At 54.4% G+C, this 12,706-nt stretch overlaps 1 protein-coding gene across 1 annotated transcript in view; it reads left to right on the top strand.

Annotated features, from left to right (window-relative positions):
- MAP2K2 (mitogen-activated protein kinase kinase 2) overlaps positions 1-12,706 on the top strand; it is a 32,932-nt gene that overhangs the window by 4,833 nt on the left and 15,393 nt on the right. Inside the window, exons 2-3 of the mRNA XM_073017112.1 lie at positions 2,368-2,578; positions 8,209-8,355. Coding sequence (XP_072873213.1) covers positions 2,368-2,578; positions 8,209-8,355 — 358 coding nt within the window. The remainder of the gene's footprint in view (positions 1-2,367; positions 2,579-8,208; positions 8,356-12,706) is intronic.

Genomic DNA, 12,706 nt, shown 5'->3' on the forward strand with positions numbered 1-12,706 from the left:
ATTAGCTGAGCATGGTGGCAGGTGCCTGTAGTCCCAGCTACACGGGAGGCTGAGGCAGGAGAATGGCATGAACCCGGGAGGTGGAGCTTGCAGCGAGCCGAGATCCGGCCACTGCATTCCAGCCTGGGCAACAGAGTGAGACTCTGTCTCAAAAATAAAAAATAAAAAAAATTTAAAAATTAATTTCAGCCAGGTGTAGTGGCTCACGCCTGTAATCCCAGCACTTTGGGAGGCTGAGGTGGGCAGATCACTTGAGCCCAGGAATTCAAGACCAGTGTGACCAACATGGTGAAACCTTGTTTCTACTAAAAATACAAAAATTAGCTGGACTTGGTGGCGGGTGCTTATATTCAGCTACTTGGGAAGCTGAGGCAGAAGAGTGGCGTGAACATGGGAGGCATAGGTTGCAGTGAGCCAAGATCGCACCACTGCACTCCAGCCTGGGTGACAGAGTGAGACTCTGTCTCAAAAAAAATAAATAAATAAAAATTAATTAAAAATAGCCAGACATCATGGCTCACACCTGTGATCCTAGCTACTAGGAAGGCTGAGGTGGGAGGATCACTTGAGGACAGGAGTTGGAGGCTGCACTGAGCTATAATCTTGCCACTGCACCCCAGCCTGGGAGACAGAGCAAGACCATGTCTCTAAATAAATGAGATCAGTTCACCTGTTCTTTTTAATTTTTTTTTTTTTTTTTTGAGACGGAGTCTCGCTCTGTCGCCCAGGCTGGAGTGCAGTGGCGCAATCTCGGCTCACTGCAAGCTCCGCCTCCCGGGTTCACGCCATTCTCCTACCTCAGCCTCCCGAGTAGCTGGGACTACAGGCGCCCGCCACTGCGCCCGGCTAATTTTTTTCTATTTTTTAGTAGAGACGGGGTTTCACCATGGTCTCGATCTCCTGACCTTGTGATCCGCCCGCCTCGGCCTCCCAAAGTGCTGGGATTACAGGCGTGAGCCACCGCGCCCGGCCACCTGTTCTTTTTAAACGTGGATACTAGAAGATTTTAATTTGTACACATGGCTTACATTCCATTTCTTTTGCACAGCACTTGGTTCTTGTGTGCATTGAGCTCAATTGTCTGTTACAGAGAAGTTGTCTGTTACTCCAGGATCTGGTTCCGAGTCAAGGCATTTGTGAAAATAGCTTACTGTCGAAAATTCTTGGAATCACCCAATAAAATGCAATGTACATGCTTGTTTAAATTTTTAAAAATTTTTTTATTGTGCAGAAACAAGGTCTTGCCCTGTCGCCCAGGCTGGAGTGCATTGTCATGATCATGGCTCACTGCAGCCTCAACCTCCTGGGCTCATGTGATCCTCCCACCTCAGCCTCCTGAGTAACTGGAACTACAGGCATAAGCCACCGTGCTCGACTGTAGGTCTCACTTTGTTGCCCAGGCTGGTCATGCTTGTTTTTTGGTTTGTTTTGTCTTGAGACAGAGTCTCCCTCTGCTACCGAGGCTGGAGTGCAGTGGCGAGATCTCAATTCACCACAACTTCCGCCTCCCGGGTTCAAGCAGTTCTCGTGCCTCAGCCTCCCAAGTGGCTAGGATTGCAAACGTGCACCACCGTGCCTGCCTGATGCAGGTTTTGTACTGAGCCTTCTGCCTTCTGCTCTTGGTTCTCGTACTGTGCTCAGAACACTTGTTCCTCTATCTCCTGCAAAGACAGGCATCCTGGCCTGGGCTCCGTTCACCTGATCCCTCCCTCCTGTCCTCCCGACATGGTCCGGAGCTTGTGCCTTAGGAAGGAGGCCTCCCAGCTGGGTGCGGTGGCTCACGCCTGTAATCCCAGCCCTTTGAGAGGCTGAGGCGGGCGGATCACTTAATATCAGGAGTTGGAGACCAGCCTGACCAACATGGTGAAACCCTGTCTCTACTGAAAATACAAAATTAGCCAGGCATGGTGGCGGGCGCCTGTAATCTCAGCTACTTGGGAGACTGAGGCAGGAGAATCTCTCGAACCCGGGAGGCAGAGGTTGCAGGGAGCCGAGATCGCACCATTGCATTCCAGTCTGAGTAACAGAGGGAGACTCTGTCTCACAAAAAAAGAAAAAGAAAAAGCAGATGGAGGCCTTTGAGCTGCGGCTTATCCTCGAGATCCTGAGGTCTGCTAGACTTGTTGAGATGGGATCAAGGCAGCATCCTCAGTTCCCGGGGAGCCGCCCTGGATTCTGGTCATTGGTGTGTCTGCTGGGTGTACACAGCATGGATCCTTCTTTCCTTCTACACCACAAACCCCTGAAGTGCAGGAATCCGGTCTGTGTCCTTCTGGGGGCCGGCGCGCCACGGCCACGCAGTAAACGGCCAGGTGGAAAGGTAGAATCTCCCTAGGTAGCTAACCCCTGCCCTGGGGGTCTCTGCAGGGCAAACCTGGTGGACCTGCAGAAGAAGCTGGAGGAGCTGGAACTTGACGAGCAGCAGAAGAAGCGTCTGGAAGCCTTTCTCACCCAGAAAGCCAAGGTCGGCGAACTCAAAGACGATGACTTCGAAAGGATCTCAGAGCTGGGCGCGGGCAATGGCGGGGTGGTCACCAAAGTCCAGCACAGACCCTCAGGCCTCATCATGGCCAGGAAGGTGAGCACTGCGGGGTCGGAGGTCGGGGAGTGGTGGGGAAGGTCCCCCTGGAAACAGGAGGGAGGTTGGGAAGGCAGCCGGGTCTCTGCATTCTGATGAGCTCCAGGCTCCGTTCCTCATCCCCACCAGGGACTCTAGGTCCTGAGAAAGGGCCCAGCTTCTGGGCAGATGGGAGCGGTGCCAGCCACACACAGCTGTGCCCTCCGGTGGCTACCTTCTGCCCTGGAGGGCACTTGAAATCCACATTCCCAGAAAGCTAACAAGTGTGGATTTCAGGAATATGAATGTGTTACGGTTCTCCAGAGAAACAGGCGATGAAGCGTGTGTGCGTTTGCGCCTGTGTGTATAGCCGCGCACCTCATGGCGATGGCTCAGCCAATGACAGACCGCCTGTGCAGCGGTGGTGACGTAAGATGATCGGGCCACGTCTTTACTGTGCCTTCTGTATGTTTATTTTTATTTATTTATTTATTTTTGAGACAGACTCTCACTCTGTCATCCAGGCTGGAGTGCAATGGCACGATCTTGGCTCACTGCAATCTCCACCTCCTGGGTTCAAGGATTCTCTTGCCTCAGCCTCCCAAGTAGCTGGGGTGACAGGCGGACACCACCGTGCCCAGCTAACTTTTTTGTGTTTTTAGTAGAGGCAGAGTGTCGCCGTGTTGGCCAGGCTGGTCTGGAACTCCTGACCCCAGGTGATCCGCCCACCTCGGTTCTCTATATTTAGATAAACAGATGCTTATCAGGACCGCACCGTACAGAGTACAAGAACCTGCGTGTAGAATGGACTTTCCGGTGTTCACACAGTGACGACCTCGCCCAGTGAGGGATTTCTCAGTGTATCCCTGTCCTTAACGATACTTGACTGTATGTGTAGAGAGAGATTTATTCTAAGGAATTGGCTCACACAGTCCCTGGGCTGGTGGGTCTGATATCTGCAGGACAGACCAGAGCCCCACGGAACAGCTGACGCTGCGGCTGAGATCCAGGCCCTCCTCGGGCGCCTCGGGCGTGGTTTTTTTTTGTTGTTTTTTTTTCTCTTTTTTTCCCAAGACAGGGTCTCCCTCTGTCACCCAGGCTAGAATCATAGCTGACTGCAGACTCCGCCTCCTAGACTCCAGCGATCCTCCCACCTCAGCATCCTGAGAGTAGCTGGGGCCACAGGTGCACGCCTGGCTAATTGTTTGTTTGTTTTGTAGAGACAGAGTCTCACTATGTTGCCCAAGCTGGTCTTAGACTCCTGGGCTCAAGTGATCCTCCTGCCTCAGCCTCCCAAGTAGCCAGGACTAAAGGGAACACCAGGCCTGGCTAATTTTTTTATTTTTTGTAGAGATGAGGTCTTGGTTTGTTGCCCAGGCTGGTCTCGAACTCCTGAGCTCAGGCGATCCACCCGCCTCGGCCTCCCAAAGTGCTGGGATTACAGGCATGAGCCACCGTGCTTGACCTATATTCTTTTTTTTTTTTTCTTGGCTTACTGCAACCTCCACCTCCTGGGTTCAAGGGATTCTCCTGCCTCAGCCTCCTGAGTAGCTGGGATCACAGGTGTGCACCACCACACCCAGTTAATTTTTGTTTTTTTAGTAGAGATGGGGTTCACTGTGTTGGCCAGGCTGGTCTCGAACTCCTGACCTCAAGTGATCCTCTTGCCTCGGCCTCCCAAAGTGCTGGGATTACAGGCACGAGCCACCGCGCCTGGGCAGGCTTTTCCCTGAAGGCCTTCAGCTGATTGGCTGAGACTCACCCACTCTGGGGAGGAGTAATCTGCTTTGCTCAGAGTCTACCGATTTAAAGGTTAATCACATCTTAAAAACGTACCTTCCCAGCAACCTCTAGACTGGCGTTTGACAACTGGGCACCGTGGTCTCACTCAGGAGACGCATAAAGCTGACTGTCACCCCACTCTTTGAGAATTTGCAAGCCCTGGCGCTGACAGCCCCCGAGCTTAGTCATCCCGGGCTCCTGGGCCATGAGGCAGCCTCTGCTCTGTGTTTGAGAAGAGTGCCCAGGGGATACAGGGAGGTTGTGACCACTTGGGGACAGTGGCTCTTAAACACATAAGCAGAGGACTTAGTGTTGACGGGGCGTTCAGCTCCTCACCTGTGTTCTTGCAGATATAGAATGCTGCCTCTTCCTGGAAGCCCACCATCCTGTAGTTCCCCAAACTGGGGGAACCTGACCGCACCCGGTCCTGTGGGTCTGCGCAGGTGGCAGCATTGCTCGAGGGCCCTGCCTTCCTCGGGAGCAGTGTCTCAGCTCCTGCGGGGATTTAGCTCTGCAGCTCTGTCTTCTGGCCTCTAGAGTGCCACCCTCCCTCCCTCCTGAAGTCTGCAGCCGCGGACTTGCTATTTCTGTCCCCGTACTGCAGGCAGCCTCTTCCAAACCAGAGCAGCCTTGGAAAGCTCAGGTCCGCCTCCGCCCGAAGCACCGGGAGGAAAAAAGCAAGCTTGTGGTTGACAGAGCCACAGCAGGGCCTTGAGTCAGAGTGCCAGTCCCCGTGTGTGCCAGGGACCCTCGGGCTTCTCAGGGAGCCTCCAGTGGTCCCTGATGGGCTGGGCAGTGGGCATGAACCCAGTGCTTGCTGCATCAGCAGCTCCTGCTCCCGCTGACCGGCACAGGTGAAGACGGGCTCACCTGCAGCTTTACCGCAGCCGGGAAAGGGAGGTCGGGGCCTTTAAACCTGAGGGCAGGCGTGGCTGGGCAGGCTCTGTGGTCTGGTGCATGGGGACGTCCCAGCGTCGGCTCTGGGGTTTGGTTCTGTCCTTCCGTCATGAAGCTGTCATTCACCTTGGGGAAGGTGGGGAAAGGGCACACAGGACTGTCGGTACTATTTTTGCAACTTCCTGTGCTTCTATAATTCTTTCAAAATTAGGTTTTCTTTTAAGCGCCTGCAGACTCGGGGGTGGGAGAGGATGCGTTGAGTGCGCGGGCTCAGCGGCTCTGGCTGCTATGCAGGTGGGGCTGCGAGGGCTCCTTTCATCTCATCTTATTTATTTACTTATTTTTATTTTTATTTATTTATTTTTTTGAGACAGAGTCTTGCACTGTTGCCCAGGCTGGAGTGCAGTGGCACGATCTCGGTTCACTGCAATCTCCGCCTCTTGGGTTCACGCCATTCTCCTGCCTCAGCCTCCCGAGTAGCTGGCACTACAGGTGCCTGCCACCATGCTGCTAATTTTTTGTATTTTTAGTTGAGATGGGGTTTCACCGTGGTCTCGATCTTCTGACCTCGTGATCTGCCTGCCTCAGCCTCCCAAAGTGCTGGGATTACAGGCGTGAGCCACCGCGCCTGGCCCAAATGTGGCCTTTTCGAGTAAATCTCCCAACCTCCACGTGAACATCCAAGCTTCAGTACCGGGCCCTTGTGGAATGGGAGTGGGCACCAGCACCTCTCAGATACAGCCTGGCTGTAGGGGAGAGCATCCTAGGGTGCTGGGGTGGCCCTGGGGCCTGTGGAGTCACCATGAGGGAGTGGAGTAGCCCAGGGGCCCCTGTCTGGAGCTGGACTCTGCAGGCTGGCCTGAGGGGAGAAGCCAGAGCTACAGGGGCAGGCAGTGCCAGGGCTGCAGTCAAGGTGGGATACCCTTTGCCTGAGGAGCGGCTGGGTGGGGGGAGCTGGGCACTGTGCCCCTGGTCCCTGCCACGCTTTTCAAGGTCACAGGCCTGGAGCAGGGGGCACACCCCACACATGCCCTGTGCTGTGGCCACAGTCAGCCTCCTGCTGCCCCGAACACAGCGAGGGCTCCTTCATGCCTCCGTGCCCGCTGACAGGCAGCTCTTTGTGCCTCTGCCTGGAACACCCTCCCCCATCTCCTCCTCACGGTGACTGTCCTTCCTCAAGGCCCAGCCCCAGTGTCACCTCCTTGTTTCTGCTCCCCGGGCACCCGGATCGCTTCTCCTTGGCAGCATTTTTGCCACGTCGAGGTGGTCTTACCCATTCCTGTTCCCATCCTGAGCCCGGGTCTCCTCCAGGAAGGAGCCGTCTCCGTCTCAGTCAGTGGCTGTTTCTTCATTGACTGCACACCTGGGCCTGGCTTTGCCTCCGTGGCGGATGAGTGGAAACCATGTCTTTTTCTTGTCTTATTGCAGCAGCTGGAGCGGGATGCTCTGATTCTCCGGAGCGCTGGCCCAAAGCCTTAGGCTGCTCCTTGCCGTGTGGGGGGTCCTGCCTCTCCTGGGGCTTGTCCGTGGGGTTGGGGGTTGCTCGTGGTGTTTTATCTGATGTCCTTTCTGCACCTTTTTTTTTTTTTTTTTTTTTTTTTTGAGATGGAGTCTCACTCTGTCTCCTGAGTTCAAGTGATTCTCCTGCCTCAGCCTCCTGAGTAGCTGGGATTACAGGTGCCTGACTAATTTTTTGTATTTTTAGTAGAGATGGGAATTCACCATGTTGGCCAGGCTGGTCGCGAACTCCTAACCTGGTGGTTCGCCTGCCTTGGCCTCCCAGAATGCTGGGATTACAGGCGTGAGCCACTGCGCCTGGCCAATTTTTTTGTATTTTTAGTAGAGACGGGGTTTCACCATGTTAGGCTGGTCTCAAACCCCTGACCTCAAGCAGTCCACCCGCCTCAGCCTCCCAGAGTGCTGGGATTTCAGGTGTGAGCCACCACGCCAGGCTCCTTTCTGACCTCTTGAGTGGCTCTTTGGCTTCTTGCCTTTTTAAAGTGGCACCAGGGTCGATTTGATGAAGATTTCCCCTGCCGTCTTGAACTTGGGTGGAAGGAGAGGGAGCATCCTCAGGGGCGTCCGCGGCTCCGTGTGCCTAACGTCTCCACGGGCTGTCTCCAGCTTGAGGGTGGGAAGGGGCTCGAGATAGACCCACCCCAAGCAGGGAGAGGGCTGGAGGGGAGCCACTGCCCTGCCTCCTTCCTGGGACAGGTGAGCACTTTGTCAAAGTCTGGTTTGACAGGGAAAAACGCTTTCACACAGTTCCCACTACAACTGAGTGGGAATTAAGTATTTGCTTCGTTGGTCTTTTTTGAAAACAGGTTTATTGAGGTGTAATTCACATACCTTACAGTGTCCCCTTTGAAAGTGTGTGACTCAGTGGATTGTAGTATATTCATGACATTGTCCTTATCATCACAGTCAATTTTACAGTATTCCATCACCCCAGAAAGAACTCTGTCCTCATCAGCAGTCACCCCCATCCCCTCCTCCAGCCCCCGGCACCCATGCATCCCCTTCCTGTCCCTGGATCAGCCTGTTCTGGACAGTTCATAGAAATGGGATCACATACCGTGTGGCCTTTTGTGTCTGGCATCTCGCACTAAGTGTGACACCCTCAGGGTCCATCCACGCCGTGGCTGGGGTCAAGGCCTGGTTCCTTTTTACGGCTGAGTCCTGTTTCGGTGGGGGATGGGCTGCGCTGGGTTGGCCTGCTCTGCCCTGGGTGGGCGCCTGGGCTCTTTCCACCCTTGCCTGCTGTGAATCGTGGTGCTATGAGCACTTGTGGACACGTTTCTGTGTGGACGCACGTGTCCACTTCTCCTAGGCGGACATCTAGGGGTGGAATTGCAGAGTGGGGGCTGAGTTGGTCTTGACCACTGTTGTGAACGCCTGCAGAGCAGAGGCCCCAAATGCCCTCATCCCATTTTCGGGCGCCCCCAAGCCGGTCTCCCCCCTCTCCCCGGCAGCTGATCCACCTTGAGATCAAGCCGGCCATCCGGAACCAGATCATCCGCGAGCTGCAGGTCCTGCATGAGTGCAACTCGCCATACATCGTGGGCTTCTACGGGGCCTTCTACAGCGACGGGGAGATCAGCATCTGCATGGAGCACATGGTGAGTGCATCCGGGACAGAGGCAGGGGCAGGGCCTCCCTGGAATAAAGCATGTTGGGGAGAAGGAAGGCTCCCCCTCACGGCCCCTTTCCTCGGAGGCAGCAGTGCGCCGGCTTCCAGGGGATGCCATACAGGTGTGTATGTAGATGCTTTGGTTTTGTTTTGTTTTCTTTTTGTGTTTTTTGAGAGACAGTCTCACTCTGTCGCCCGGGCTGGAGTCTAGTAGTGCCGCAATCTCAGCTCACTGCAACCCCACCTCCCAGGTTCAAGCCATTCTCCTGACTCAGCCTCCCGAGCAGCTGGGATTACAGGTGCCCGCCACCACGCCGGCTAATTTTTGTATTTTTAGTAGAGACAGGGTTTCACCGTGTTGGCCAGGCTGGTCTCAAACTCCTGACCTCCAGTGATCCTCCTGCCTCGACCTCCCAAAGTGCTGGGATGACAGGCATGAGCCGCCGCGCCCGGCCAATGATTTTGTTTTTTAAGCATTCATGCCTTCCTCCCGGCTTTGCTTTTTCTCTTGCTGTATCCCGGGTATCGTTACGACAGCAGAGAGGGAAAACACTCCCATTTTGGGGGTCACGTAGGTTGTTTCCAGTCTCTGCCCCATCTCAAGTAACAAGGCACTGACTCGCAGGCAAACCTGTGAGGTTAAGCTGTGTGAGGGAATTGCTGGGTTCCAAGGCAGATGCGATTAAAAATTGATCACTATCAGGCCGGGCACGGTGGCTCATGCCTGTCATCAGGATCTTTTAAGCCCAGGAGTTCGAGACCAGCCTGGGCGACATAGTGAGAAACCATCTCTATAATTGAAAATATTAGGTGAGTGTGGTGGCACGTGCCTGTTTTAAGATTTTTAACAACATTTAAAAATGGGGATAAAAGTAGCGCCGGCTACATGAGAGGCTGAGGCAGGAAGCTTCCGTGAGCCCGGGAGGTTGAGGCTACAGTGAGCTTCGGTCACGCCGCTACACTCCAGCCTGGGCAGCAGAGCGAGACGCTGTCTCAAAACAAAACTAAGCTGATGACCGTTTTTAAATGGCCTTCTCTGGAAGGTGTGGCAGTCTGAGCTTGTCAAGGCAGGCCTGTGCCTCCCCCAGCTCAGATCTGTGGGATCACAGTCTCTAGGGTGGGGCACAGGCACCCCCTCCATGGACTCCGACGTGCCCCCTTGTTAAGACTCTCTGGCCTTGAAGCTCAGAAGTGGGTAAGATTGGGTGAAACAAAAGGAGAAGTGGCCAGAGCTCAAAACCCCGGAGGAAATGCTGCCGACCCCGCTACACCGAGCTCATCAGGTATCAGACTGCCCGCCACACGGCATCCTTTGCAAAACCAGAATGCTTGGGTGACACCCTGCAAACGTGCGATCCCCTTTGACAGTTTTGTAATGAAGGCAGGAAGTGAATTTGAGCAAGGCCCCCACATAGCCATGTGACTCGGGCAAGGCAGCACCCGCTTTGGAACCCCTTTCCCGCCAGCAAGGGAGACCTGGCGTCTGCCCCGCTGCTCGCAGAGTCATGGTGCCGACGGCATCAAAGGGCGAGGAAAGGATGAGGAAGTGCTTTGTGGTCTGAGGCGGCCCCTCTGTCATGTAGTGCTCCCCATTCCTCCTCGTCTTCCTCGTCTTCCCCCTCGCACCCAGCAGGCACCCTCTCTACTCAGGAGTTCCATCCTCCCTTCATGTGGCTGACCAGCTCTCAAGACCCCTGCTTCCCATGCGGAAACGGGAGAGCATGGCAGCCCTCCCCCAACCTCTGTTCTTGGCGAATTTAAAATGGGGGTTCCCCGAGTGGGTGCTGGCACCCCAGGGGACACCACACAGACCACCAAGCTGCAAGAGGGAGACACAGGCCATGCTGTCTGTGTTTATGGGGTGCATTCTTTAAAAGTTCCAAGTTTGTCTAGCCAGGGGTGGTGGCTCACACTTGTAATCCCAGCACTTTAGGAGGCCGAGGTGGGAGGATCACCTGAGGTCAGGAGTTCAAGACCAGCCTGGCCAACATGGTGAAACCCCGTCTCTACTAAAAATGTAAAAATTAGCCAGGCACGGTGGCGAGTGCCTGTAATCCCAGCTACTCAGGAGGCTGAGGCAGGAGAATCGCTTGAATCTGGGAGGCAGAGGTTGCAGTGAGCCGAGATCGCACCACTGTACTCCAACAACAGAGTGAGGCTCCATCTCAAAAAAAAAAAAAAAAATGTGGCCCACGCCTATAATCCCAGCACTTTAGGAGGCTGAGGTGGGTGAATCACTTAAGCTCAGGAGTCCAAGAGTAGCCTGGGCAACGTAGTGAAGCCCCGTCTCTATGAAAGTACAGAAATTAGCCAGGTGTGGTGTGCACGCCTGTAATCCCAGCTACTCAGGACAAGAGTCGGTTGAACGCTGGAGGCGGAGCTTGCTGTGAGCTGATGGCGCCACTGCACTCCAGCCTGGGCGACAGAGCAAGACTGTCTCAAAAAAAAACGTCGGCCAGGCGCGGTGGCTCACGCCTGTCATCCCAGCACTTTGGGAGGCTGAGGCAGGTGGATCACGAGGTCAGGAGATCGAGACCATCCTGGCTAACACAGTGAAACCCCGTGTCTACTTAAAAAAAAAAAAACAAAAAAAATTAGCCGGGCGAGGTGGCGGGTGCCTGTAGTCCCAGCTACTCGGGAGGCTGAGGCAGGAGAATGGCGTGAACCCGGGAGGCGGAGCTTGCAGTGAGCCAAGATGGCGCCACTGCACTCCAGCCTGGGCGACAGAGTGAGATTCCGTCTCAAAAAAAAAAAAAAAAGAACTAAAAAAAACAGTGTGGAACATGTTGATTTTAAAGCATCAGGTGAGCCCTGACAGGGCAGCATCCTAGGAAGTAAAGCCATCCAAGGGGGCCATCCCTGCCACCCTTGCCGGCCCTGTGAATCCTCTCCATGCTGAACGGTGCCCTCGGAATTCACCCATGTGCCCATAGGTTTCCACGGCAGGGCCTGCCCAGCACCTGATTCATTCCCTTCCAGGCCACCCCAGTGAGGCAAAGAGGCAGCTTAGCACCAGGGCTGAGGATGGGCGTCCAGATGAGGTCTCGGCCCCACCGCTCACTCTCACCACGAGTTCAGGACAGGACTCTTGCTGCTTCTGCTGTGAAGCCGAGGGAGGTGGTAGTCCCTGCTGGGGTGAGGACTATGTAAACTCTCCCCAGGATGGCACCTGGCACGCACGGGGTGTTGCATCCGTGTCCTGCGACCATTTCCCTGTATTTCTATGCAATTGCCCCATATTTCTGTGTCATCTTTATTTTCTTTTATTTGGGGAGTAGGGGGGTATAAGGTCTCTCTCTGTCACCCAGGCTGGAGTGCAGTGGCATGATCCTAGCTCACTGCAGCCTGCACCTCTTGGGCTCAAGCGATCCTCCTGCCTCAGCCTTCCAAGGAGCTGGGACTACAGGTGCACCAGCACGCTCAGGTAGTTTTTTAAGTTTTTTGTAGATATGGGATCTCACTATGTTGCCCAGGCTGATCTTGAACTCCTGGGCTCAAATGATTCTCCCGCCTCAGCCTCCCAAAGTTCTGGGATTACAGGGGTGAGCCACCGTGCGCAGTCATGTATTTATATAAAATGGCCAGCACTTGTTGGTGACTGGAGCTTAGCAACAGTGGGGCTGGCTGCTTCCCTTGGGCCTGAATCTATTGCTGGATAACTCGGGGCAAGAACCCAGTGGACACTGGGACCTCATGGGATGGGAGAGGAGAGCCAGTGACTTAGGGACCTCATAGAGGTGCCCCTTGGCCTTTCTCGGGGTCTCGTGAAATCTGCTGGAGAATGCCCACGTTGTTCTGCAGTAATGGAAACTGGACGTGTCCATCACTAAGGGAGCGATTCAAGAATGATATTTGGCCACTTTGCAGTGGCAAAGTGAAATCCACAAGGGTGTACTGAATGGGAGTATCCCCAAATATAACACTACTCATGTAGTGGAGGGGTGGTTGTAGAAAATAAACATCGCATGGGCTGGGCACCGTGGCTCACGTTTATAATCCCAGCACTTTGGGAGGCCAAGGCAGGCGGATCACGAGGTCAAGAGTTCGAGACTATCCTGGCCAACATGTTGAAACCCCCATCTATGCTAAAAATACAAAATTAGCTGGGCACGGTGGTGCACGCCTGTAGTCCCAGCTGCTCAGGAGGCTGAGGCAGGAGAATCACACGAACCTGGGAGGTGGAGCTTGCAATGAGCCGAGATCATGCCACTGCACTCCAGCCTGGCGACAGAGCAAGACTCCGTTTCAAATAAAAGAAAAAGAAAATAAACATAGCATTGGCCCATTCATTTATTTATTGTCTTTTCAAGTCAGGGTCTTGCTGAGTTGCCCAGACTAGA

The sequence above is a fragment of the Chlorocebus sabaeus genome, chromosome 6 (assembly GCF_047675955.1).
Source record: "Chlorocebus sabaeus isolate Y175 chromosome 6, mChlSab1.0.hap1, whole genome shotgun sequence".
Classification (NCBI taxonomy): Eukaryota; Metazoa; Chordata; class Mammalia; order Primates; family Cercopithecidae; genus Chlorocebus; species Chlorocebus sabaeus.